Raw genomic sequence first — 27,205 nt, 5'->3', positions numbered from 1 at the left:
GAATCAAACTTATTCCAAGACTACACGACCATCACCACCACTCCGTGCGAAAACCTCGGACGCACAGCTGTCGATGTCCCACAATGCACCAGTGATCTAGCAGCGGCGGCTAACCACCACATTTGACCCTGTGTGTGCCATGATGATAAACTAGACATCCGGGCTGTGTGCATGGAAGATGGCGACACTTACCCTTCCTGGTGAATGGATCAAAAACTGGGAAAAAACAGGAAAACATGAGTTGTGAGTGCATCTGAATTTCAACGCAGTGTTGAATTTTGCATCTTTTTACCCGTTGTTTACGAATAAAAACTATCAAGAATGACGTAGCTAGCATTGAAATATAAGGCCGGTCTTTAGGTGTGTTAGCTTGAGCCAAGCTAAAACTTAAAGTGGCTTACAAGTGTCACTTACTTAAAAAAACAATACGTATAATTTAGTTCCTGAGTACTGAATACAGTTAATTTGGTAGACTTGTGAAAAGAAGACGTCAATGGCTTTGAACGTCACCGTGGAAGCTAATGCTGTCTGCTAGCAGTAAGGCTAGCTTTACGCTCCCATTTGATTAACCGTCAATGTGTAAACACTATGGCTGTTAACGCTAAGCGAGCTAGCATACACATAGCATACTCTTCTGTTGCTTCGATATCGCACTATCTAGTAAACTGGAATAAATGTACTTCCAAAGTTCGAGGAATTAGCAGTTATCAACTTCGAGCAGACAACCGAGTATCAGCTGGCGAGAAAACCCCTTAGGCAGACTGTTATAAACCTTAACACTAAATAATCGTGTGGAGGGAAAACAACGGACATTGACAAAACGCTTTAGCAGATTAGCCGTAACGTTAGCTACAGTAATTGTTGTGTTGAATTCCTTTTCGTATGCTTTAATGTTTAGGCGGGTAAGCCTGGAAGAATAAAGATGACGCTTTTTGATTCAGTGTAACAAAACGTATCATTTGACGATATATCTTTTAGGAGATGAAGATTTTAATCATCATGTTAACCTAGCTACAGCTAACGTCATACTTTTCTTAGCTGGCGTTAATTTCACCTAGATATTGGTTTAGGATAGCCGCTGTAAGGTTTGCATAGAGACTGTGGACATAGCCAAGGTTATTCATCGATGCACATCTGTGCGCTTGGTGCTGTATAAAGGCATCTCGATTACCAGAGTCAACTTTATCACTAACATTACATGTCAAACTTAATAATTTAAGCAGTACTGTAAAAGCCTCTCCCAACACCTTGATGTACGGCGACTGTTATCTTAAAATTAGTTTCTTCAGAACAAAAAATACAAGAAAAACGTTGCGTGAATAATAATTTCACGCATTAATGTTGAGCGCTGCCATCGCCTGTGAGCTGAGACACAATAGGCTCATCCACAGTACTAGCTACGATTATGTGCTGTAGGCCTTGCATATTTAAGAAAGGCCTGCAGTGGGATGCACCAACTCAAACTCTCGTTCCACTATCTTGTGTCAATAACTGATAGCACTTTAACTGGAAATTGTGCCAAACAGTTGCAACTACGGGGTAACTTTTAAAGTATTTCCATCAAGGCAAATTACCCGTTATAGCAAAGCTGAGTACATTGCAGTGGAAGTGTGATTTGGCAGCACAGTGAGATGCCATCCTCTGTAATGACAGGCAGCAAATGAAAATGTGGTTTTCATGTTGATAAGTATCACATTGTTATTACTTAACCAATATTTTTAAGCCATATAATTCATTGATATAAAACATTGTGGACATCTGGATCTACAATTTTTTTTAAATATTATTTAGTTATGCCAGGTGAGTTGCAATTAACCAGTCCCAGAGGCCAGGGTTTAGCTTAAAGTGGTGAAAATGTTGTGTCAGCCTCATTATACAAATAGCAGCTTTGCCACATTTGACCTTACAGGCTCTGGCAATCCAAGGTGTCCGCTTGCCGTAACTCTGACTTTTTGTAGCATTTGCACTTCTTGTTCACAGTGTGTTTAGCACCTGACAAGCTGTTATCTCTAACAATTAAGCTGATGGACTGTGCTGCGTTTCTTACAGAGGAAAGGAGCTAGTGTGCTCCAGTGTGTGTAATTGTACCTTTTAATGAATGGGATGTGCATGGCAGAACGTGCTCTATTAGTCTGCCTTTGTCATCACTACTTCTGATATTTTAAGACCAGTCAAGCTGTCAACTGGGTGAACCGTTAAGTCTTTCAATCCACCAGCTAAGCTATTGGACTAGTCACAGTCAATTTAAGAGGGAGAAACATGGCACTCAGTAAATACTAACTATAAATCTGTGTGAGCGTTTGGCAACAGAAAAGGTAAGGGTTGTCCCGCCCAAAGATTCAGTCAGTAATCAATCCAGCAAACATAAGAGCCAGTGCTATTGTTATATACACACACAGCAGTTTCAGCATAAATACTCGTGTAGTGACAATGTAGGTAATATAATATTTCTTGAGTTACTACATTGATAATTAGGATAAACCTAAAGCTTTTTGTGGTGTAATGTTAAGACTGGATTAAGGCGTAAATAAAGGTATAGTGTTATGTGATTTAGAAATATAACTTGGAGGAAGTGAACGGGATATTACAAGAATAATGTTATGTAGAAATTGTTGGCACTGAACAAACGGATTTAAAGAAGTTTTCATGCATCTTGATTCATTCATTGAGCTTTATAAGGGTTTTCATCATCATGTTTATGTACCCTAGTTTAATTTAAAAAAGAATTCTCTCATTACTTCATAGTGTACAACTCTGCAAAGACCTTACAGAGAAAGCAGATCATGGAAGTGAAATTAAAGGTGAGTTGAGTGTGACCCTCGTTCCTTTAATACTCTTCTTGTATACATCTGTCACTGTATTTTAGCTTGCTCTTCATGCACACACGTCCACTTTGGGAATTCTCATAGTTTCCAAAACGAATGCAAAAGGTTTAAAATGATTTACCAAAAGTAGATTTAAAAAAATAAAATCGATGAATTTCAGAAGTGCTGTTTAAGTTTTGAAACACGGTACTATTCATGTTTAACAATGGCTGGAAGGTAGAAGGGAACTAAGCAACCCATGTGCAGATTTCTGTTTGGTGTGTGCTGACACATGTCACAAAATTTCAGATAACACTGTAATCAAGTGATTTTATGTCCAAAAGGTAAAATTTTACTATCACGTTGTGTGCTGGAGAAATACTTTCCTTGTTATTCAACAATGCTGCACTGAATCACTTACACTAATCTTTGATATTTTAGATGCGTTTTAGTTTATGTTATGAATTATTTCTCAGTTACTTGTTTTATTTTAGTATTACATAAAACTTGGCTTGTGCTTTTATCTGTTACCCCTACAGACATACAGACTGCCTTATATGAGCTCTGCTGGCAAGTTGTACAGGGAAACCTCAAGTTGGATCTTGTCACCAGCGTCCTTGGGGACATGATGGTACATGTGTTTTTAGCTTGTTGTTTTTACCTCAAGTTTTTTTGTTGTTGTTGGGCTTTTTTTGGTTTTGTTTTTTCTTATTACCACCTCATGGTTTAACATTATTAACCCAATAGCAATACATCTCAAATTTTCTTTTTGTGTATAAAGTTCTGTATGTCAGGTGTATAAACACTATCATTTTATTTTGGCACATAATGTGTTCAGTATTTCTGTGTAATTATACGTCTGTTTAAAGATATGATGGTAAAATGCAGATACTAAAGAAACAAAATCTACCCACTCACAGGACTTGTATTGTTAGAGCTTCTTTGTACCTCGTAACAATAGATTTTGCCAAGCCTAAAACATTTTTACTTATCTTTTGTTTTGGTTTGTTTTCAGGAACTCCGAGAAGACATGCCATCAGTTTTAGCAGATGTGTTCAGTATACTAGGTAACTTTTCCGGTTTTGAGTTTGTTTGTTTGTTTGTTTTAATACTATGACGACATTATCTGATTTGATATGTTTTTATTGTTTGTTTTTAATGTTTGTTTACTTTCACAGATTTAGAGACTAGTGCACTGGAAGAAAAAAACAAACGTGACCATTACACACAGCTGGTCGGAGCATGTTTGGTAAGTATTACTTTCTTATCAGCTGATAGAACAAATTGTATGCCACTTTCTATTTAAATTTATAGAGGCCTTACTGACTGTCGTGTCTCTAATAACGTACTAAAATGAACTAATTACTTGCCTCTTTTTTTAAATTTTGTTTTTCCCCCCAGTTTTTTGTCCCTGAAGCCATTCTGAAAGAGAGGCTGGATCCAGAAACTCTTGAGTCCCTTGGACTTATAAAACAAGCCCATCAGTTCAATCAGAAAATTGTTAAAATCAAGACTAAACTATTGTAAGTATAGAAATGTGATAAAGATGTAGGCATAGATAAGGTTCTTCATAAGTCCTTTCAAGATTTGTGTAACATTTCTTTTTTTCTTTTCAGTTACAAGCAGCAAAAGTTTAACCTGCTAAGAGAGGAGAACGAGGGCTACGCCAAACTAATCACTGAGCTAGGCCAAGACCTGTCGGGGAATATTACCAGCCATATTGTTCTGGAGAGCATCAAATCCCTCATAGGTAACAAACTGCTTTTTCATTGTCACTGCTTCACACATGGTGCTTCTGTTATCGTTTACACACTTCTTAAGGGTGTTTTTATCTCTCTGTCACTGATAGCCATGGCTGGAGACATTATGTTTTCCTGTTGTCTAATAGGATTAAATGATAAAGTAATTACATTTTAAATCCAAATGATCAAAGGTCTGCTTCACTGTAAAATGCTTTGAAAAATCACACTTTCTTGCCATTATTATTATCTTGCCAGTTCAGATACAGAGGGGTGACCTAAAAATAAAAACCTGTATCCCTGTCCCCTACAGCAAGGAGGTCTGGTGGCTCTGCTGTTCTGTGTTAACCTTGCATTATAGCAGCAGAATTTGTGGACTAGCTGTTTTGTTTTTGTTTTCTTAAGTTCTCCTTTTTGGCTGCTTAGTTTTCCTGATTATTTTGCCTGCAGGATGTTTCAACCTAGACCCCAACCGAGTATTGGACATAATTCTGGAGGTGTATGAGAGTCGATCTGACCAAGATGAGTTCTTCCTGTCCCTCATCAAGTCTTACATGTGTGAGCCTCTCACCCTTTGCCACATCCTGGGCTTTAAGTTCAAATTCTACCAGGTGAGAACATCACAAAAATAAAAGAAGCCAGGCTGTGTCCAGCAGTATAGTAAATGACCTAAAAGTTATTACCTGTGTTTTAAAATGTTTCCTATAATTGTAATCTCTGAATCATATTTATCACTTCTGTTTTCTTTGTTGATTTATGTTCTTTTTCAGGAGCCCAATGAGGAAACCCCAAAGTCACTTTACCATATTGCTGCTGCTCTCCTTCACTATAACCTGATAGAGCTGGAAGATCTTTACGTACATGTAAGGAAGAGACCTGCAAATCCAGCTAATTACTACATTAGTTATAACATCAGCTAAATCTAGGCTTATGGATCATACATGCCAAAATTTTCTGTTAGTTCAAATATGTTAATTGTGACTCTTGTGGACAAAGCATTGCCTCTAGACTGAATTTTTGTTTTTTTGTTTGGTTTTTTGGGGGTTTTTTTTGCTTTTGTGCTTTCCCAGCTTATGCCACTAGATGCCGCCATCATAGAGGAGCACAAACGAGACATCTCAGAGGCAAAGCAGATAGCTCGCAAGCTGGTCATGGTTGTGTTGCCCTCTGAGAAAAGTGAGGACAAAGAAAAGGACAAAGAGAAGGAAGAGGAGAAAAATGACAAGGTGATGAAGGGGTTTTTTTCTTATTATGGTTGCATGCAGGTCTGTTCAGGATGGATGGTGAGCCAGATGTTTGCAAATGATGCAATATAAAAAGGAACTGTAGCAGAACTGTCTACTTGGAGCAGAATTACTATAGTTGTGTATTTTACTTAGTTTTACTTCATTTACTTTCCAGAGTGAGTTTTGAGATTTTAGTTTAGCTTTTTTATTGTTTAAAATGTTCCTTTTTAAGTTTGGTTTTTATTACTTTGAGTGTTTTTGTTATTATGATGCAGACAGTGTCTTACAGAACACTGAAGTTCAGAACATTGCAAAAATGTTTTTATTTTAGTAGTTCTTAAAGTTCACATTATTATTTTAGTTTTAAGTTGAGTTGTTCTTTTTTTCCAGTTAAAGCGTTTTATCATACTCAGTTTTAAGCTTCGTTGTAGTTCACTGGATTGAAATAGAGTAACTTTACTAAGAGAATAACATTAAAAAATCAAATTTTATTGTATAAATTGCTTTTTTTAATCATTAAAGGGTTCCTTAGTAGAAAAAAATTTGGAACTTTACTGTACTAACAAGGTTTGATAGCTATGGGTAAAATAAAAGAGATGTCAAAATATCAGTTTCCAAACGAATGTTCTTATTTTTTGATTTCTAAAATATAAAATTCTGACTTTCTCCAAACAAAAGCATTGATTCAGTGTGTGTGACGGTGTAGGCTAGAGAACAATTGATGCCAGCAAAAAAAGAGGCAAGAAGTATGGTGTGCAACTGAAGGCACTAACATCTTAGTGCCGCCTCTTTGTCAGTTTGTTTTGTGACAGCAGCTGTGCTTAGTTCTTGCATCTGCTTTAATTACATTAGTGAATGTTACTGAACGTTGGCATATTTAACAATAGACAGACACTTAGTTGCTCTTATTTTTTTGTGCCTACAGCCACCTGATAACCAGAAGCTTGGTCTGTTGGAAGCGCTGCTCAGGATCGGAGACTGGCACCATGCCCAGAGTATTATGGACCAGATGCCTTCCTTCTATGCCACTTCTCACAAGGCCATCGCGCTGGCACTCTGCCAGCTTGTGCACCTGACTGTGGAGCCTCTTTACAGAAGGTGCTGATTTCATGTTTCATTTACTGCACACCATGTGTAGTCAGAGCCAAAAGAATGCACAAGTACATCTTATTTTACAGCTGGTTTGAATTTTTCTCAGTTTTATGTGTACAAGCCCACTAGGACATGGGACATGGAGAACTGATTTGGGAAAAAATATGAAATTAAACACAACCTTTGATATGCTCCTCTGTATTTTTTAGGGCTGGTGTTCCTAAAGGGGCAAGAGGATGTGTAATGCACCCACTAAGGAGCAAGCGGGCCCCTCAGCCTGCAGAGAGCTTTGAGGACCTAAGGAGGGACACATTCAGCATGCTCTGCTACCTGGGCCCTCACCTCTCCCATGACCCTATCCTCTTTGCCAAGATTGTGCGTCTTGGCAAGGCATTCATGAAAGAGGTACACCACAAACCACCCTCTATTTGTTTTCCACATCTGCAATGCAGCCTTCATCTAATTTTGACTGCTATTCTGTGTTTTTTTTTGTTTTGTTTTGTCTCAGTACCAAAGTGATAACAGACCTGAGGTGAAAGACAAAATGGTGAGCATAAAGTCACATGGTTGTTACCTATAGAAACACTGATATTTATTTATCTATATTTAATGGGTTAATTTTTAGTTTTTGTGACTTTGAGAAGCTTATTCATGTTGATGATATCTTCATTGTAGGACACACTGTTGAGCTGTTTCCTGAGTATTGCAGACCAGGTGCTACTCCCGTCACTCTCTCTGATGGAGTGCAATGCTTGCATGTCTGAGGAGCTGTGGGGTCTCTTCAAACTCTTTCCCTACCAGCATAGGTAAGGACACGCACAGACTCACACTCATTTGCTGCACATAGTATCACTCACCGCATGTGGTGCTATGTAATTGTTGGTTCGTAAACCCTCAGGCGTCGCTCGAGGATGGTGTATACCAGCTGCCAAAGAACAACTACCACACACAGTCACGCTCAGTTCTTAAAACAATGCTTGGTTATGCAAAGTGAAATCCGTGGCTCTATGTGCAATATACTTTTCTATTTCTCTAAGCAGTGCAAGAATTTTATTTTTAGAGCCTTTGATGGGACATTTTCACACAGCGCTGATAGGCACTGATGCTCCATATTCCCAGAGAATTTGTTTTACTTCTGGTTGTACATGTCAGTTTGTCAGATGATAATACAAACTTGTAGATTACTTATGATAGTTGCACTTTGAAATACAGGGAAAGTTTCTGCATACTGATCTGTCTTGACAGTGTCAAAAGAAATTATTTCCTGTATACTACAAATGGGCAGGTACTGTAGCTCATTTGCCAGTGGGGTTGTCATAGTACTAATGTGCAGATGCATTTAAAACATTTTTTATTAGTATTATTATTACATCTTTCAAATATGACACAGTTAATTATTTGTTTAATTTTGTCAAGCATGTGAAAAAAATTAGACATTCACATTGCTGTCTTGACAAGAGCAAATAAGATGCATAAGAAAATTCCTAAACTGCTCTGAACTGCAAGTTTAATGAACTTAACTCCCTTGAAAGCGTGGTTTGAGTTAGGGCTGGGCCATATCATACCGTTCACGGTAGTGCTGGGCAATATGGAAAAAATATTTATCACGATATGAATTATTTTATATCACGATATACGACCTGACCTGTGGTCATCTAGAAAGTACGCAGTCTGTAAACAGCGAGTGCCGAGGGTGCAGTCTTTGTTTTGAGTTACCGTAAAGTATGTCGCAAATCCGGGTGCACGTACAGCAGCACCAGCTTGCAAACCACGAGACGGAGTTTCTTTGCGAAAAATATCATTTTTTTATACTTTATTTTTTCTTGCATAAAGTTAAGAGCATGTATAGTGAGAAGACAACACTAATATATTTGCCACAGGCTATTTAACCCTTTAAGACCTACCATAGAACCAAGTCCGCCAGAGCTTATCTTTATGTTTTTACATGCTGTAGTGCCACTTGTTGGAGTATTTCAAGTTTCCATATATCAATACAACCGTTATAGCCCAAATTTTAATAATATGTATGCATTAAGTCCATAGTAACTACATAAATTGCAAAAACTTGTAGTGCAATAAACTACCAAAAAATTGAAAATCGTTTTTGTTTTGTTTTTTACATATATTTCTAGTTAAAAAAAATTTAAGAGGCTTATCCCTCAAAACTGTAAATACAAAAGTTTCCAACCACGAGAAATTTATTTTGAGTGTCTTCATAGTTTTATTTTTGAGATACACAAATTTTTATATACTACAGGAAAAATGAAAATAAATATTATAATGCATCAAAATAAACCATTTCCAACAGTGTAATTTGAGTTCTAAGCATCCCAGAAACGATACAGAAAAGCATAAAGTCAAACATGTCTTTTAAAAACACCAACATAGGCTTATAAGGCCCTTTCGCGAAAATGACGTCACTTCCGGTTTCGGGCAGGTAATGGCGGACATGCGATAGTTCGCGCTGACGTATATGCCAACGTAGGAAGTCTTATGAACGTCGGCAAAGCGTGTTTCTGGAATATTATCTTTTTGTTGCTGCAAGTTTGGAATATTATGTTTTTGTTGCTGCAAGTGCTTCTTATGCAATTTTTGCAAAGTTATATGTGGAAGGAAACCGTGACCTTGGACAAGCTAATGGCATAAGATGTAAGTACAACTCCTCCGGTTTCACATGCAAAAAAAAAAAAATTGCACTACCTTACGTGGTTCCAGTTCTACAGGGATTTAAAAATAGTTAGGTAAAACGGAGTGTGCCTGCTCCGACCGGTTGTAAAGGGTTAATTATATATTTTATGTAATAATTTATAAAATTTGGGTTAGTACGATATAAACGATAGAAGACAAATGGCACGATAGACACTTTTCTATCGTCCACACGATATATATCGTCATATCGCCCAGCACTAGTTCACGGTAATACCGGTATAATGTTGGGCAACGATAAGAAAATGAAATATCGCGATAGATTATGGGTAAAACGTGCATGCGCAGTGCCTTTGTTTTCATATGCACATGGCGGAAAAAGCATGGCGGCGACGCAGAATGAGAAGGGCGAAAGCGGATCGTTGAATGAAACAGATGAACCAGAATTGGTTTGTAAAAATGCTGCAACTTCAGTGGTGTGGAATTGGATTAGCTTTCGTCCGTCAGATACAAAACAAAGCACTATTTTTGGTAGAGCATGCTAGCGGGCCGTCATCATTACCGTGTTTTTCGGAAAATACGGCACACTTAAAATCAATCCTTTGATTTTTCTGAAAATCGACAGTGCCCCTTATAATCCGGTGTGCCTAAAGTATGAATTCTGGTTGTGTTTACTGACCTCGAAACGATTTTATGTGGTACACGGCGCTCGAAAATCTGTCAAATGTTTTAGTACGATTTTGCTAAGCTACGAACCCGCACCGCTTGATGGATTGTCGGAGCATTCGTAGGCAGGAGCCTCGCGGAGGGATATGTACTGTGCTTCAATATAATATTACCGTATTGTGTGTGTGTATAACCTCTTTTTAAGTTTTGTGGATGTTATACATGGTTATGCTGAGCATATGTCGGCCAATTTCCACTGGAAATGCCTTTTGGTTAAACTGTCAGCAAGGAATTTGCACTTACATTTTTATATAACTTTAATGCAGATAAAAACAGCTGCTTGTTTAAGTGAAAATACATTGATGGGTTGTTGTCTTTTTTTTGCACTAATAAAGTTGTGGAGTTGTAAAGTATTTCGTCTAGTGTCAATTATATTGTCAGTTATATCGTTATCACAAATTTTCAAATGTATATCGTGATAAATATTTTTGGTCATATCGCCCTGCTCTAGTCTGAGTTCTTATAGATGTGAAATTGTAGATTCTTAATATGTCATACACTGCCATTCTTACCAGTGTTTTTAAGTATTTACCTTTGCTTTCTCATTATGTGTTCTCTAAGGTATCGGTTATATGGGCAATGGAAAAATGAGACATATTCCAGCCATCCATTATTGGTTAAAGTCAAAGCTCAGACCGTGGATAGGGCCAAATACATCATGAAGTAAGTAAAATGTTTTTCTGTGCCTTTGGATCATCTTTTCAACATCTAATATTGTTGAATCTTCGAGTGTTGATCGATCTTTTGTCTGAAATCTGTCAATTTCATATTACCTTTCAATTATGTGTGGTACATTACTGACCTCAGGAACAAATTTTGGATAATAGTTGAATATTAATCACTGTTATCGTTACATGACACTAAACGAGCAGGAGCAAATGAAAGTTTACTGTGTGTGTGTGTGTGTGTTTAGTCTTAACAAGCAATTGTGGAATTTAAAAAATGTTTTTGTTATTATTAGTAGTAGTATTATTATTCAAGTTGGACATTTAATGGAAATATGCAGAGATTTGTTTGGTTTTTAGTTAACCACTTCAAGTGAAGCTTTGTCTTAATCACAGTTAAACATGAGGATGTTGAACAGCAAAAGGATTTAAAAGGGGGGCTTACTTTTGATGCTGGGCAAGTAATTATCCTAACACTGTCCTTCTACTGGGAAAAAAAATAGTAACAATTCTCTTATTATAAGATGACAACCGTAAGAACATTTTCCAACTGCTTTGAAACTTATAGAAGTGACAGTTTTTGCTCACAGTGCTCTTTGTGTCGTCTTGTGTTATTAAGTCTTTTCTCTCCCTTGTCCTCCCTTTCTTTTCCTTTTTTTTTTTTTTTTTTTGCTCCTCTCTTTAGGCGGTTGACCAAAGAGAATGTGAAACAATCTGGAAGGCAGATTGGAAAACTGAGCCATAGTAATCCCACCATCCTCTTTGATTATGTAAGTCCCTTTTATTGCAATTATTTTATTTTACTGTGTGTGTCCACAAACTACAAAGAGCAACCAATCCTGCATTTTTATGGCCGTAAAGAAACACTTCTCTAGACATGTGGCACCTTTTTTTTTTTCTATTCCATACAGTTGCCAGTAAGATTTCTCTCTGTGTCCTACAGCAGGCTTGGTTTCCGATTACATGGTTTCGAGGAATTGCTCATGTCTGGCGTCCTGCTTGCAAATTCTACATCCATTAACCAAATTTATAGTCACTTGGCAAAAACTAAATGGCAGGAAATGTTTGCATGGAAAATGTAGAACTAAAGCAAAATGTTTTGAATGAAATTTGTTTATACCCATACACATCAGTAGGACATTTTGTTCTGCAGTGCACCTCACAATATAAAACTGCTCAAATGAGCATCTCATCTGTTTCAGTGTGTTCAGACACAGTTTTTTTTTTATATGTGACAAATTCTATAAGGTGTGGTGTAATGTGTAATATCATTTTTCATCCTCCTCCTTCGTTGTTTTATGGCAGATCCTGTCTCAGATCCAATGGTACGACAACCTCATCAGCCCCGTGGTCGACTCCCTGAAATACCTCACATCCCTCAACTACGATGTCTTGGCCTGTATCCTACACTTTTTTTTCTTTTTTTTTTTGTCCTTTTTTTCAGTTTGTTAACACGTGTGTGTGTGTGTGTGTGCGTTTCTGAGTCGTGAGGGAGTTGTCCGTCTGTGTTGTTCCTTTTAACTCTGTCTTCAGATTGCATAATTGAGGCTCTGGCCAATCCTGAGAAGGAAAAGATGAAGCACGATGACACTACCATCTCCTCGTGGCTTCAGAGTGAGTGGCTTCACGGTTTCATTTGCATGAAAAAGAAAAGAAATTGTTTGATATTTTAATGAATATCTAACAAACACCTGTTCTTCTGATACGCCAAGGCCTGGCAAGTCTGTGTGGAGCTGTGTTCAGAAAGTACCCGATTGAGCTGGCTGGCCTCCTTCAATATGTCACCAATCAACTAAAAGCAGGGAAAAGGTGAGTGGTTACAAACTGTTTAGCAGAGACGGCATAGAATTACTAACTCGCGAGTCCAAGTACTTTTGTTTTTTTTTCTTTTATATTACTTTGCCTGATAAAATATTTTTTAATAATCATTTCAAATAACAAAAGATACATACTTGCTGTACAACTTGTAATATCACTACCGAGAAATCAGAAAAGATTTAATTGATCCCACTTTTAAAAATATCTTAAAATGTCTTTAAGGAGATGAGCATGTGGTTGTTTTTGGCAGTCATTGTCTACTTTGCTTTATATGTTTCTTATTTAAACATATGAGGAACTTCACTCTTTTTACTGCAGTTTTGACCTGTTGATCTTGAAAGAAGTGGTGCAGAAAATGGCTGGCATTGAGATCACCGATGAGATGACCTCGGAACAGTTAGAAGCCATGACGGGAGGCGAGCAACTCAAAGCCGAGGTATGTACAGTTGTCATTTTCTAATGCAGTCTTATTAGAAAGAGCTGTAAGATTTCCTGAACCCATTGTTTTAACCTCAGCGCAGGTACAAGGATTATGAGTCTGATTCTCTTTGCAGGGTGGATACTTCGGCCAGATCAGAAACACTAAAAAGTCGTCTCAGCGTCTGAAGGAGGTGCTTCTGGATCACGAACTAGCACTACCGTTGTGTTTACTCATGGCCCAGCAACGAAACGGCGTGGTTTTTTTGGAGGGTGGAGAGAAACATCTTAAACTTGTTGGACATCTGTATGACCAGGTACTCACCCTCTCACAGTAAAATTAAACAGTTGACTGTCCTTGCATTTGACAACTAAATTGAAACACATCTAACAACAAAAACTTAAGAGACTATGTTTTATTTGTTCCTATATATAAATAATAATTTACTTCCTGCAGTGTCATGACACATTAGTGCAGTTTGGTGGTTTTCTGGCCTCCAACCTCAGCACGGAGGACTACATCAAGCGGGTTCCCTCTATTGACATCCTTTGTAACCAGTTCCACACTCCACATGACGCTGCATTCTTCTTGTCTAGGCCAATGTACGCCCATCAGATACTGGTGAGTAGATTACTCTCATTTTTTTCAACATACTGCCTTTGAATTGTCTCAGTCCTTATGGACTTGATTTCCCTCATTGAAACAAAGATTTCAAAAAAGTGGGTTTGAAAACTGGCTGAACTCGAGTCTTATGAATAAAATGGAAATATTTTAAAAAGTAACTTTGTTGTTTAAGTTTGAAGTTTTAAGACTTTATGCTATATCTGTCTCTTCACAAGTTTTGTTTTGTTTTTGTTTTTTTGCTTGAATTGTTTAAACTAAGAAATGGATACCGTTTATTAACTTGAAAAAATTCAGGGTCCTTTAACTTCATGCTCTCTTCATGCAGTCTAAGTATGATGAGTTGAAGAAGGCAGAAAAAGGTAATCGGCAGCAGCAGAAGGTGCACAAGTATGTGGCGGCCTGCGAACAGGTGATGACACCAGTGCATGAAGCTGTGGTATCGCTCCATCCAGCCAGGGTATGGGATGATCTCCGCCCTCAGTTCTACGCCACCTTCTGGTCCCTCACCATGTACGACTTGGCCGTGCCACATGCTGCCTACGAGCGTGAGGTCAATAAGCTCAAGGCGCAGATCAAGCAAATCGAGGAAAACCCTGAGATAGTGAGTAGCTTTTTGAGAGTTGTTGCTGGACAGCAGATTGCAGATTTATTACAGAAATGATGTTTTTGTTGTGTTGCTCACAAGATTTTAATCAGTGTAATTTCCTAAGTCAAAGGACTAAGTCAAAGAATGCTAAGATAATCTATGTAAGAGTGAAGTACTTGTAAAATGATTGTGATCAGTAATTGGGTGTATTTTTGAACTGTTTTTTGTTTGATTTATTTCCAATGTAGCCCTTGAATAAGAAAAAGAAGGAGAAGGAACGCTGCACTGCACTGCAGGAAAAACTACAGGAGGAGGAGAAGAAGCAGCTGGAGCATGTCCAAAGAGTTCTACACCGCCTCAAACTGGAGAAAGACAACTGGTTATTGGCCAGTAAGTGATTTAATGTTTGGTGGTATTGATGTATCTTAGTCAGCTTGTGCACAGTCTTTCTAAATAAGAAAAGAAAGTAGTGCATCAATTTTCTTTTGACCCAAAGAGAAAGCTATAAATATAAATTCTGCTGCATTATTTACAAGCATTTCTAGGTTCTCGCTAAGCAAACATCCAGCAGCAACATGGCTGCAGTGATGCTTTCATAAGTAAATGACAGACAGGTTACATACGTATGTAATAGTTTTTGTTTTCTTGTTGTTCATGTTATTTTTACCTTGAACTCCCTTAAGACACAGCCAGTAACTAGTAAGTCAGTTAATGTAATAATGGGGAATAAAGCTGATGTAGTGGGATCATTCATGAGAGAAGATATAATGTCCATTGTTTTACCAACATAAATCTAAATGCTTACTGACAGAATCCACAAAAAATGAGACCATAACAAAGTTCCTGCAGCTCTGCCTGTTCCCTCGCTGCATCTTCTCATCCATCGACGCGGTGTACTGTGCCCGATTCGTTGAGCTTGTCCATCAGCAGAAGACTCCCAACTTCTGCACCCTACTGTGCTACGACAGGGTAAGAGGTTGCGCATGACAACAATATTTAACCTCCATTTTTAGAGCTTTTTAAAGCCAAAGTGCTTTAGAAAGAAAAATAATAAATATTCATAATGTGATTAATAAACTAGGCTCTAATTCATCCCGCTCTGCAGAAGAGAAGGAGTAGCAATAATCCATTAAAATAAAAAGTCTTTATCATTGAGTGGTTCTTCAACCATTCAAGTGAATCATGTTAGGTTGTAGTGATATGCTAAGAAGGTTCAGCTGAATGATGATAAGCATAAAAGCTTGAACACTTACCATAATTTGTGTGGGCACTGCCCCTTATTTTCCAATAATATACATACACGTTATAATGTATAGATCATGCTGCCTTAGTCGTTAAGTAAAAACTGTCCACTGTGTCCTTGGCAGGTGTTCTCTGCTATCATTTATACTGTGGCCAGTTGTACGGAGAATGAGTCTCACCGCTATGGACGCTTCCTCTGCTGCATGTTGGAGACGGTGACCCGCTGGCACAGCGACCGTGCCATCTATGAGAAGGTGTCCATGTCTACATGTTCTGTGTACCTGGAAAAATTTCTGCTGCGTGTTGAGCTGGATGTGAATCTTTCTTGTTTTTGTGCGGTCGTAGGAGTGTGCCAATTATCCCGGCTTCCTCACCATCTTCAGAGCCACAGGCTTTGATGGAGGAAACAAAGCAGATCAGCTAGATTATGAAAACTTCCGCCATGTGGTTCATAAATGGCATTACATGCTGACTAAAGTGAGTTGTCTGTTTACCATTACTCTTCTATTATATTCAGTCCAAATGATTTTAAGCATAGCTCTTAATGGTGTGTGTTTAACCATGATCTTACCCTTTCTTTCTCCCCCAACCAGGCATCCGTTCACTGCTTGGAAACAGGAGATTACACCCACATCAGGAACATTTTAATAGTACTTACCAAGATCCTGCCCTGCTACCCGAAGGTCCTGAACCTGGGCCAAGCACTAGAGTGCCGTGTCCACAAGATCTGCCTTGAAGAGAAGGATAAGCGACCAGACCTCTATGCCTTAGCAATGGGGTAACATTGTGTGCTGATCAGCTCTATGTGGAGCTTATAGTTAACATCTATCGCGTGAAGTGGGGTTATGAACTCTTATCAGACATGTAGGAGTGGAAGCTTGTATCTGTAGCTGAGATGCTTATGTTAAAATATGGTTGGTGCACTTGATTTTTAGCCCCAGAGTGGAGATAGTTGTTAAGCGTTGATAATTGAGCCTTTAATAGGTGGGAAGGTGACTTTAAATTGGAAGAACCTAATGCCACTGAGCCATTAAAGCTACAAAGCAAGTCCATTGTCTCTAATTTTAAGTATGCAGACAGGACAGAATCTGGATTTCTATAAGCATTTGAGTAAAAATCCTATATGCAGTGAATGTTGTTCTGTGAACGTTTTCACTGTGTATAGGAAAGGATTGTGTTGGATATTGGATATTGATCAGCACATACAAGTGTGTGTTTGTGTGTAATCTATGATTAGACAAATACACTGGGGCTTATTTTACCTGATATTTACCCCTTTCTAAAAGTTTAATTTTTGCACTGCGTGACACTGAGAAGTTCTTTTAGAAGTTTTGTCTCTGCTGTTGCAAACCCTTTATGCGTCTTACAGTTATTCAGGTCGCTTGAAAAGCCAGAAGGTGCACATGGTCCCTGAGAATGAGTTTCACCACAAAGAGCAGCCAACACGCAGCGCCACACCTGCCAGTCAACAGAACGGCCCCGGCAGCACAGGCAAGCCTGCCACTAGCACAAGCAAGACCGAGGAGGGGACTTCAGAGGATGGTGGTGAGTGAAGGATTTAAAAATGTGACAGCTACCACCTTTCTCTTTAATCTGACAAACACTAAATTCTTTGTTGTGTATGTCTATATTACTATTTTCCCACAATAATGCAGCATAAACACTCAGTGCTTCAGTTCCAATATGAAAGCCCGTAATTTTAATAAACCCTGTCCGACTATTTATTTATTTTTTTGGGCAGATCGGGCCAAGGATAAATCTCAGGGGACCACAAAGCCAGTGAACAAAGCCAACAGTGCAGCAGCCAAAGTGACCACCAGCAATGGCAACGGTGCTCTCAACAGGTAGGAGAATAAAACAAAGCTTTAAAAAATCCACCAGTTTCATCGGCTGCTGAAAGTGTGTGCAGTTTGTTTTGTGATACAGCAATGTATAAATAAAATATAATTGAGTGTTGGATTCAGAAGATTGCTCTGTGAAGCATTTTCAATGAAATGGTTTTGAAAAGGAAAAATGTCTCTCCGCAGCACCAAAGCCGTTAAAGAACGGGACGACAAAGAGAAGAGTGGGAAGGAGAAAAAAGAGAAAAAAGAAAAGACACCCGGCAGCACACCAGAGGCAAAAGCGGAGAACCGTCGGGAAAAGCAGAGAGATGAGAGGGCAGGGAAAGAGGAGCGGGTGGTGCGAGAGGGTAAGGAGAAGACCCCGAAGGCAGACAGGGACAAAGTGAAGCCAGAGGAGAAGAGTGGAAAAGACGACAAGGTCAAAGCCGGGAACGGGGAGCCCATGGAACCGTCCAGGGAGCGTGATGCTGTCAAGGAGGCCAAGAGCAAGGAGAAAGGAGACAGGAGTGCTGTGGCCGGGTCCCTCAAGTCACCAGGTCCCAGATCTGAGTCGGCTGAATCTGAGAGGGGTAAGAAGCCTTTCCAGTGATGTTAGACTGCTCATGAAAGTGTGCGGTAACATTTTGACTTCTCTGTCAGGCCTCTTACGAGGTCCGTACACTTCATCTCATTTATTCTTCTACTTCTGCGACAGTTTGTCCACTTGGATGCTGACATGCTTTACATTTGTAAATCACATGAATTCACTTAAGTAAAATTCAATATTTAGATTCAGCATTTTCTTACCTTTTGTAGCATGTTTGTAAGACATTAATGGATGGCACTAATGCACAAATTAACACCAGTGTCCCTCGGCCTGTCTCTCACAGATCACAAAAGACGAAAGCTCGACAGTCACGCTTCCCCGTCCCACTCCTCGTCTGTTAAGGTTAGTATGGCTTGAGGAAGGCTGTGCCAGTTTCTTCTCTATCTGCCGGAGCGTTCCCTGCCGTTGCACATTCCAGCAGCCCAGAAGATCAACAAAGGAGAATTGTCGCACACGGAAATCCCAACCATAGCCATGGGAGTTGGAAAGCATTCCATGGACATAAGCATGATATTTTGCAGAATTGGGAGAGATCTCCTCAAGGACTTAGCCAAGAAAATATTGTGTATATTGAGTATTTTCATATTGAAATATTTACCTATTTTCATATTAATGAAAGCAATCAGTGTGCCTTGGGAAGAAAGAAATTTTTTAAGCATTTCTATATTCCATGTGGAGTTTTTTGTTTTTGTTTTTGAGAATAATACTCACCTGAAGAAAAAAAAAGGCTTGCCAAATAAAGAGCGCTCCATAGGCAATTTTTTTTTTTTCCCCCCCCCATACCCGGAGCAGTGTTTTACTACTTGAAATGATGCCCAAGAGTTTTTTGTGAAGAGTTCCTGTTTTTTGTGATGTGAAATATTTCGCTAACCCCGCAACGTCCCCCGGATGCAGCACAAAGATGGATGGCGTCCAGCATCTTCCCTGCTGTAGGAGTGCCTCTGCTGCAGCTGAGTCCCTCTTCCATCTCCGCTTGTTGAAACGTCCTTCACGGAGTCTGCACGTCACGAGATGCAAGTCCAGTCAGTCCTGCTGAGCCCCATCTCCCCCCCTTCAGTGCTATCCCTACGACTTACCAGCCAATGGGATCTTCAGTTGTACTACCTCCTGGCAAGCAATGAGTGGAAAACCAGAGCCACCAGCATCTGAGATCAACGGAGAATGTGAATGTTGCAGTTTTGAATCTACCAAAAATACAGAAGAAAATAAGCCCACCCCTGCAAAGAGAGAGGCAGTGAGGGAGAGAGTGGGCGAAGCCTGAATCGTCTGGAGCGTTGCCCAAACCACTGGAAGCTTGTGATAGGTCTTTAATTTACCCTTCCACCAGAGAAATAGGCTCCATGTGTCTTTTCCATTCCTGAACTGTAAGTGACAGCAACAGTTACCTATGTAGGGATGCAATCAAGCACATAAGAAATTGAGTGATTTGTCTTATATATTTATATACAAACACACGCACACACACACACATTACTTTCAGCACTTGCACTTTAGATGTATTGAAAACCAGCTGTGGTGTAGGACTTCTATTTTAGGTCAGACATGTCTGTAGTATTAAGACTAGCAGTTATTTCATATATGCTCAGGGTTTTTCTATTTTAAATATTGCAATTCCAGATGATGACTTCTCCTCTATGTTATAACCTTGTCAAAGCCTTAGTCCTTGAAGGTCAGAGGTCAAGGGAGAAGTGTGCTGTTGGTCCGGCCAGCCCCAACTCCCCACCTCCCCAACCCCTTTTTCCAACTCTCTGCTGCTGTCTGACAACCTCCTCCCAATCCCCCACCCCCTCCCAGCTCATCTGTCATCTCCATTCATCCCTACAGGACAATAGCATCGAACCCAAGGAGTCCACATCCAAGGTTTGAATTAACTCTTCTATTCCTAGCTTTTTGTTCACAAGTCAAAAACGTCTTCAGCTTCTCACATGAAAAAGTGTTTGATGTCATGTGATTCGGTCTTTTGTTCTCACACTTTAAAAAATAAAATAAAAATAGTCGCTCGTGTGAACTGCCAAAGCTGTAATGTGCAGTTTCATGTAGAAAATGTTTTCCTTCTACTAAATTACACCTGCCACTTGGAAGAAGTGTGCATGTAGCTTACACTAGACTGCATCAGCTAAAGACTGCATTTAGGTGAATTAGACATGACTTGTATTAATTTTCATGATTTTTAGCAGCAACTTTAAGGTTTTTTTGTTTTTTGTTTTTTTTAAAGATGGTTCTAGTCAATTGCTAGAATCATTAGCTTAATTGCCTAAATAATAAGTAAAGTCATTGCAGACCTTTAAAAAAAAAAAACATGAAAAAGCCATAAATACCAAACCGTAATGCCCCTGGTTTTGAGGTTTTTTCTGAAGTTTACCACATCTCTTAACTGGCCTACACGACGTGCCAGATTTAGTATTCAAGCTGATAATTTTTGAAGAAACACATTTAACCATGACTATTGCTTGAGTTTGTGTGCACAAGATTCAGACAGTCTGTGTTATTCCTGTGAGTTAAACATGAAAAATGCTGCTATGTTCAGGTTTTGTTGAAGTATCTGGATTGTTCACCTCTTTTTATGTCAGCAAGGGCAAATTAAATACCAGACAATAGAGACAATAACATGAAGTCCTAGCTGGCTGTGTCCTTAAAAATTTATAACTAATATATATAGCATTACACAGTACACTTTTATAATGAAAACCATCAGTTACTGAGTACTATGTGCTCTTATAGGGCCATATTTCTTGTTGGACAGCAATATTTTATCAAGACAAAGTAGATATAAACTCAAGTGTCCCTTCATTTCCAGCTGACTGTAACAGGTTTATATTTTTAATCATAAATATAAAGAATCTGTGAATCTTAAAACTTAATCAACGCAGATTATGTTTTATTAATTAATAGTTATTCATTATAAAGGGTTCAGGATAACATTTTTTCCTACTCTGCCTCTGAGCCAGTAGATTAGACTACCCTCCAACTCCAAATGAAGGTAATTTCATTACTTTGAAAGCCTAATGTATTATAACTAATTTATTAGGGGATTTCTGTTTCATATTATAAATCTATATTAGTGGAAAAATGATAACTGAACTAAATGTAGTGGGATATGCTCTGCCCTGTAGGCTCACCCCAGCATGCTCCAGGCATCACTGCTAGAAAGAGGCACTGCAGCTACCTTTGGGTTCTTCATATTTAAATTAATCAAACATTTTTATAAAGGACTTTTATTGACATGTCAATGAGAAAATACTATCTAAGAAAAAACTACTTAATAGTAATGGTACATTTCAGCCAGTTTGCTTAACAAGTTAATCCACCAGTGGAAACCTGGTCATTCTCTCATATGGGCCAGCTGCTAGCCAATCAACTTGCCTAATCCACATTATTGTTGGCCCCAGGCCACCAGTGATGCCTGTATTATGTTTATAATGTCAGCCTTTGACTTAAGACTATAAGATGTGTTCGCATGTCTATGTATCTAGATTCATAAGCACTTTATCAACATTTGTGCTGTAACTCCTGTATTGAAAGTGTAAGACTTTTTAAACTGCTCTGAAAAGTATATTTCATAGTTCTCACTGAAAGCGAATCCCTTGCATGTTGTGTCAAACATACCTTTCGGGTTATGTAATAGAACTATCAGACTGAGTGTCAGTCATACTGCAACAAACAAATCACAAACTAACTTTAAATTAGTTGATAGATGTTTTTCTCCTTTGGTCTCTTCCGTTGTTGTTCTCATAATGACAAACAACTCCACCTTAGTCTAAATGCAGATCTCAGCCCACTCTGAGCCACTGTGAACTCTTTGTTGAACAGTTAGTAGTCACGTGTCACATGACTGAATACCAGTCAGTATTTGGAAGTATGTCATCAATGTAGAGTGATTAGGAAAAGTACAATAGTAAATAGTTTTCTACTTGTTTTACCACCATTGTGGGCATATTTCCCCCCCTGCAGTGCTGTATTATGTTTAAAGTTATACTAACACTTAACATAAAGGCACTCCTGCCTGTTTGAGTTGTTTTGTTCTATTCATATGTAATTGTTCTTCCAGCACCACATGAACTTCAATTCAGTTGCCCGGTCCAAGAGCAGAGAGAGGGAGATGGAGAAGAAAGACTCAGAGAACACACAAGGCCGATCCAAAGAGAAGAAAGAAGAGCGGAAAGAGCGAAAAAGAGTCAGTGTCTAACCGCCTCATCAACTATGTGAAATGGATTTTTTTCAGATTTAGTTTTCATATTAGATGGAGAGGCAGTAGCAACAAGGACATAGTTGAAATATTAGTTATTATTAAATCACGTCATTTGTCTATCAGGACCACGCTGTCAACGACCGTGAGACGAGCCAAGAAGCCAAACGCAGAAAGGATGAGAATGGGACCAGTAAGCGTTTGTTTTTTGTCCTTAAAAAAAATCTGAAAGAGCTCTCAGCCAAACAAGGACGACATAAAATAAAAATTAATGTAAGCCAACATTTTGTTTTTAGATGCCTCCAAAAACAGCAAGAGCACAAGTCCTTCTTGTGACTCCCCGCTGTCGGCCGAGAAAGAGAAGAGCAAAAGATCCAAATCATCTAGTAAAGAGAAGGCCGACTCTGTGAAACCCGAGCGGACGTCCTCTGCCGGCAAGAAGGTCAGACTCAGTCGCTGTCGCATGCTCTCTTGAGCCGTCGACTAAAGGACTTTCTCGTCATTATTTACTTTTCTTTCTGTTTCTTTTTGTGCTGCAGGAGTCCAGACATGACAAAGAGAAGTCTGAAAAGAAAGAGAAGAGGGACAGCAGTGGAGGAAAGGAAGAGAAAAAGCAATATCCTTAAATATAAAGCGACATTTCAGTGTGAAGGTGATTTTAATGAACTCTTCGTAAATTGCCGTCTTTATTTCAGACTGTAAATCCCAACCAGTGTAGATGGAGTTAACTGATTTAGCCAAATACACAGTTTTTATCAAGTTAAGTAGCGTTTCAAAGATACTTACAACTGTTCGCGGCACTGAATTTGTTTTCTATTATGGGATAATTACGTTCATTTTAGTATATTATGTGTCAGTACAAACACTCAGATCCAGTAAGGATTGCAGCAGATGCCACATTTACACTTACAACCAAGCCCCGCTGGCTTGTTTTTAACTGGCGCTCTTAACCTCTGCATTGAACTGTTTGATTCATCTTATTTGAACATTTAATGGTCGGCTTATTTCCCCTCTGGCCCAGTGTGCCAGTCTAAACTGATCATGTGACTTTAACCTCATATTTCTAGGTGGACATTTCAAAGAGCCAGTGTGCCAGTCCCTTTGCTTATACACCTCATATCAGGCAGGCTTATACACACTTGCAGTTAGTTGTGGGTTTCTTTTGTCGGTGTATTATTTAGAGGACCTTCTCAGCACTGCAACGCACTTATTTAACAACCTTTAAGCGTGCTTCTATGCTTAAAGACTTTTCTCTCTCGTCACTACATTTTTATGAGCAGCTGTTTCGTCTTTGAGTATTTCACCGTTTCCTTAACAGTTGTACTCATAAATCCTCTGACAAGCACAGATAATGTGCACTAATTAGTGAAGGTAAGACACATACAGTTTCTTTGTAAGTGGCTTTAACCGTATGCTCCGTGTCTCATGGTTTGTTCTCTTCCTCTTCGATCCACGTGCTGCAGCGGAACTGGAGAAGCTGTGCTTTTATCTGCAAGACATCTGCAACTCCATCTGTTGTTAACCCAAATTCTTTTTTTTTTATTTGGGCCTGATTGGCTTTTTTAGTTTTTTCTTTTTGTAAAAATTCCACCTCAAGTCTTGTTAGTTCTACTCATCTAAACTTACAGATCACCTCATTATTTTTCCATTTCAAACAATGGTAAACCAGCGGAAACTTTTTTTTCTTGGTGAATTTGTATCTGTTTTTTGTTTTGTTGTTTGTTTTTTGTTTATTATTATTATTTGATATGGGCGCAACATGCTGCCGTAATCACAGTGTTATTATCCTAATTAGAAATGTGGTTACTGTATGAAATGATCTCTTGGTTGCATCTGGTCATAGATTCAATAATCTTATGCTTGAAAATGTCTACTTTTTTGTACAGTGTCGGGCTTTTGCTTTTTGCTTGTTTTATTGGAGTTAACATGCTTTCCATGCTCACTTACCTCATATCCTTTTGAGATACGTAGATACTTTTATTTATTTATCTCCACCTTTTAACCTGAGTAAGACGGTAGATGTGAGTAAAATGATACAAAGAACCAGTTTGTATATTGTGTACAATAATAAAGAGGGTAACATGAAATTCACATCATGTTATTTCTGTACTTCTTGTTTTTTTTTTAAATGTCCCATACAGCTCTTTTGTGTTTTTGGTTTTTTTCCCCCTCGTGTTAAACAGGTTTTTACATAATTTATAAAAATGTCAATTTGACGTTGATTCAAATGTAGAATTGTAAAGGAAAAAAATCACACACACAAAATCTGATACTCTGTACTCCAAATACGGCTGTTTCAAATGACTTTTGGAGATTTTATCTGCTGTACTCAATGAGTGTAAGCTTTTTCTTTTCTTTTTCTTTTTTTTAAACGACAACAAAAACAATAAATAATAGTTTTCCTAGTGTGTCAGTTTGATATTGTGTCTATCTTCCCTTCTTTTCTTTGCCATGAATGTAAGGACATACATAAGGAGGATTATCTGCAGGCCAGTCATTCAGCTGGATTGGGGGGGGGGAATAAAACAAACATCTTAATTTACAGTATTATACTTTAAAGTCAATTCTTTTTACACTTGACCATTTTAGATTCTAATTTTTTAAGCTACTTCACACTGACCTATTGATCATTTAAGCATAAAAAGGTACAATTCAAGGGATGAGCCAGTGATATGTCTACATTAACAGACAGCAAAGCTAAGCTTTTAAATAGTATCTTTAGGCACACCATCCATCTGTTGCATTTTTTTTAGTCCATCCATGGACACAATTTGGCAGACATAAAATAATATTTTGCACCAACAATGTGATTCTCAAAGAGCTGTTAACCAGCTGGACAAGTGAAGGATCTCTGAATCGAAAAATATCTGCAGATGAACAATATCTGAAAGTCATGACCTAAAGAAGTAGGAATTTTATTTTTTTTTAAAGCCTCAAAAATGTTCTCAATGGAAGAGTGGCTGTCAGGAGGCCATTCTTACAGAAGGAAAACAGAACAATCTGAGGTAATAACAAAAGAACTGGACTGAAATATCAGTGGCAACAGATCTGATGGAGTGACGAATTACTTTTGTATTGTCTGACAGTATACAGTGCCTAAATAAAATTGTACTGAATGCTTCAAATTCTGAATATATACAGAAGAGGTCAGGAGAAACGTGCAACAGTGACTACAGCCATTTGTAACACATGGTGGAAGCTTTGATGTGGTTTATGCTGCATTTTAGTCAGTGGTGTTGAGGATCTTGTCAAAAAATGATGCAATACCATCTGGAAAGTGCAGAAGAGAATTGGGGCAACTGGGGGAAAAAACTGAAAAAAAGACATGCCCAATTTTGTCTTTTACCAGTGGCCCTAACCCTATTCCACAGTATTTACACATATATGTGTGCATGTTTCAATAAACTGCTGCACGTACTTGCCATTTTCCAACACTAAAACAAATAAGCTTTTTTTTTTGTAGTGTAATCTGAAGGATTCAAAGGATAAAAGTCACACGTGAATATAAACCTGCTTTTATTAAGGAAATGTAATAAAATCCTTTGTACATGACCCCTCCACAGAGGTTCACTGTGTCCATACATGCAACTCTCATGGTTGAGGTACTGTTACAAATGAACTGGAAAAACTAAACCAAATCAGATGTCATTAACAGACACTAACTAAACCAGGGTCAATTTCGATCTGCAGTTTGTTTAAAACTATTACCAAATTCACATGCACTTTTTTCTGGGGAATAAAAGGATGAGAAAGTCTGATATACTAAACAAATGTAGGCATACATTGTTTGTAGCGGTTGTAGGTTCTTTTCCCCCCCCACTCTTCAGTATATAAAAATTTCACTTATACAAACAGACAAATGTTTCATTCGTTGCTCTTCCCTCAATGTACAGTTTCACCCCTCTGCATAATGCATAGACACAGAAAGCTTTTCACGACCAAAGAAGCTATGGTGTGTTATCATTTACCAACAAAAAAGAGATGTTGAGAATCACAGCTGCAGATACTGCGCTTACATGAGAACAGCTTCTAAAGTGTGTACAAAGTGTAAACCATAAGCTCAGTTAAACCATTTGAATGTTCGGTTTACATAAAAAGGGGTCACCTTCCTAGCCTCTAAAGTATTTATGAATCTTTTGATTTCAACAATATGGCATTAAGTGATCAAACGCGGGCCTCATTTCAATAAAAGAATCGCTTCTTTTCAAAGAGTGGCAGCTGAAAGAAATGCAGTCGCACAAAGTCGATTCAAAACAAGCATCTAAAACAGATTCAGTCGTATGTGACGTCCAGCTGGCTTTGAAAATAACACCACCTAAGCTGTTTAAGATGACCACTAATTTCACATTATTGATATTTTCCGAGTAAAAACCTGGATTCACTATTGTCAGTTAAATTGATCTTAACCCTAGTGTTCGATGCTTGTCCTAGATATTCTGATACACTGAAAAAAAGCCTTATAGTAAAACAAGAAAATGACTTTACTTCACTAAATATAACATTTATCCAACTTAAGAGTTCACCACAAAAATATGTCTGTAAAGGATTCAAATGACTAAATAAGTAATCCAGGATTTTGATTTCAAATCATGGCTTTTTTTTTCTTTCTTTCTTCTTCTTTAAAATAGAAAACAACTGAAATTACAACAGTTTGTTTGTCATTTGAAACAATGTTTTGCCCTACTTCCACAGATTTTTTATTTTTTTTTTATTTTCAAGTGAATTAAATTTTTAAATTGCATTGCCATGATGCAGAAATGCTCCATAAGGCACTACGAGAGGCAAATCCCATGTTTCCAGAAGCAAAAGTCCTGTTGCAACATTGCCCTCTGTTAGTGTGATGGGTTCATAACCCAAAATGAGCACTTGTTGACTTGTAGGCTTGTGTCCAAGTTGGTGACAAAGAAGGCCGTTGCCTCCAGGACGCCAACCACGGAGTGTCGGGGTCACACAGAGTGGCAGTTTCCATCCAGGATCACCGGCGGGAATCGAAACAATTCACC

At 38.4% G+C, this 27,205-nt stretch overlaps 2 protein-coding genes across 8 annotated transcripts in view; one reads left to right on the top strand and one right to left on the bottom strand.

Annotated features, from left to right (window-relative positions):
• The first annotated feature begins 116 nt into the window (after positions 1-116).
• thoc2 (THO complex 2) lies at positions 117-26,475 on the top strand. Of its 2 annotated transcripts, none has more exons than XM_063488088.1 (39): positions 117-243; positions 2,746-2,801; positions 3,344-3,435; positions 3,820-3,871; positions 3,983-4,053; positions 4,206-4,327; positions 4,421-4,554; positions 4,994-5,154; positions 5,314-5,406; positions 5,614-5,769; positions 6,695-6,867; positions 7,071-7,266; positions 7,370-7,408; positions 7,537-7,667; positions 10,795-10,896; positions 11,584-11,668; positions 12,204-12,297; positions 12,432-12,512; positions 12,611-12,707; positions 13,035-13,152; positions 13,271-13,450; positions 13,591-13,755; positions 14,084-14,359; positions 14,593-14,734; positions 15,156-15,313; positions 15,712-15,840; positions 15,932-16,063; positions 16,180-16,364; positions 16,956-17,131; positions 17,328-17,430; positions 17,614-17,999; positions 18,300-18,358; positions 19,841-19,876; positions 22,065-22,190; positions 22,329-22,395; positions 22,499-22,644; positions 22,742-22,818; positions 23,527-23,573; positions 23,666-26,475. In XM_063488088.1, exons 1-38 carry the CDS (start codon positions 179-181, stop codon positions 23,552-23,554), a joined length of 4,689 nt encoding a protein of 1,562 aa, XP_063344158.1. In that variant the 5' UTR covers positions 117-178; the 3' UTR covers positions 23,555-23,573; positions 23,666-26,475. The 2 variants fall into 2 exon arrangements, with proteins under 2 accessions (XP_063344158.1, XP_063344159.1); XM_063488089.1 differs by having other exon boundaries at positions 22,742-22,820; positions 23,535-23,573.
• gria3a (glutamate receptor, ionotropic, AMPA 3a) overlaps positions 25,702-27,205 on the bottom strand; it is a 78,320-nt gene continuing 76,816 nt past the window's right edge. For all 6 annotated transcript variants that reach the window (XM_063488092.1, XM_063488096.1, XM_063488091.1 and 3 more), the window contains one exon: positions 25,702-27,204. The gene's annotated coding sequence lies outside the window, so the exon portion shown is untranslated. The remainder of the gene's footprint in view (position 27,205) is intronic.

Source organism: Pelmatolapia mariae, linkage group LG10_11 (assembly GCF_036321145.2).
Source record: "Pelmatolapia mariae isolate MD_Pm_ZW linkage group LG10_11, Pm_UMD_F_2, whole genome shotgun sequence".
Taxonomy (NCBI): Eukaryota; Metazoa; Chordata; class Actinopteri; order Cichliformes; family Cichlidae; genus Pelmatolapia; species Pelmatolapia mariae.
This window is presented reverse-complemented; position numbering and strand designations above follow the sequence as displayed.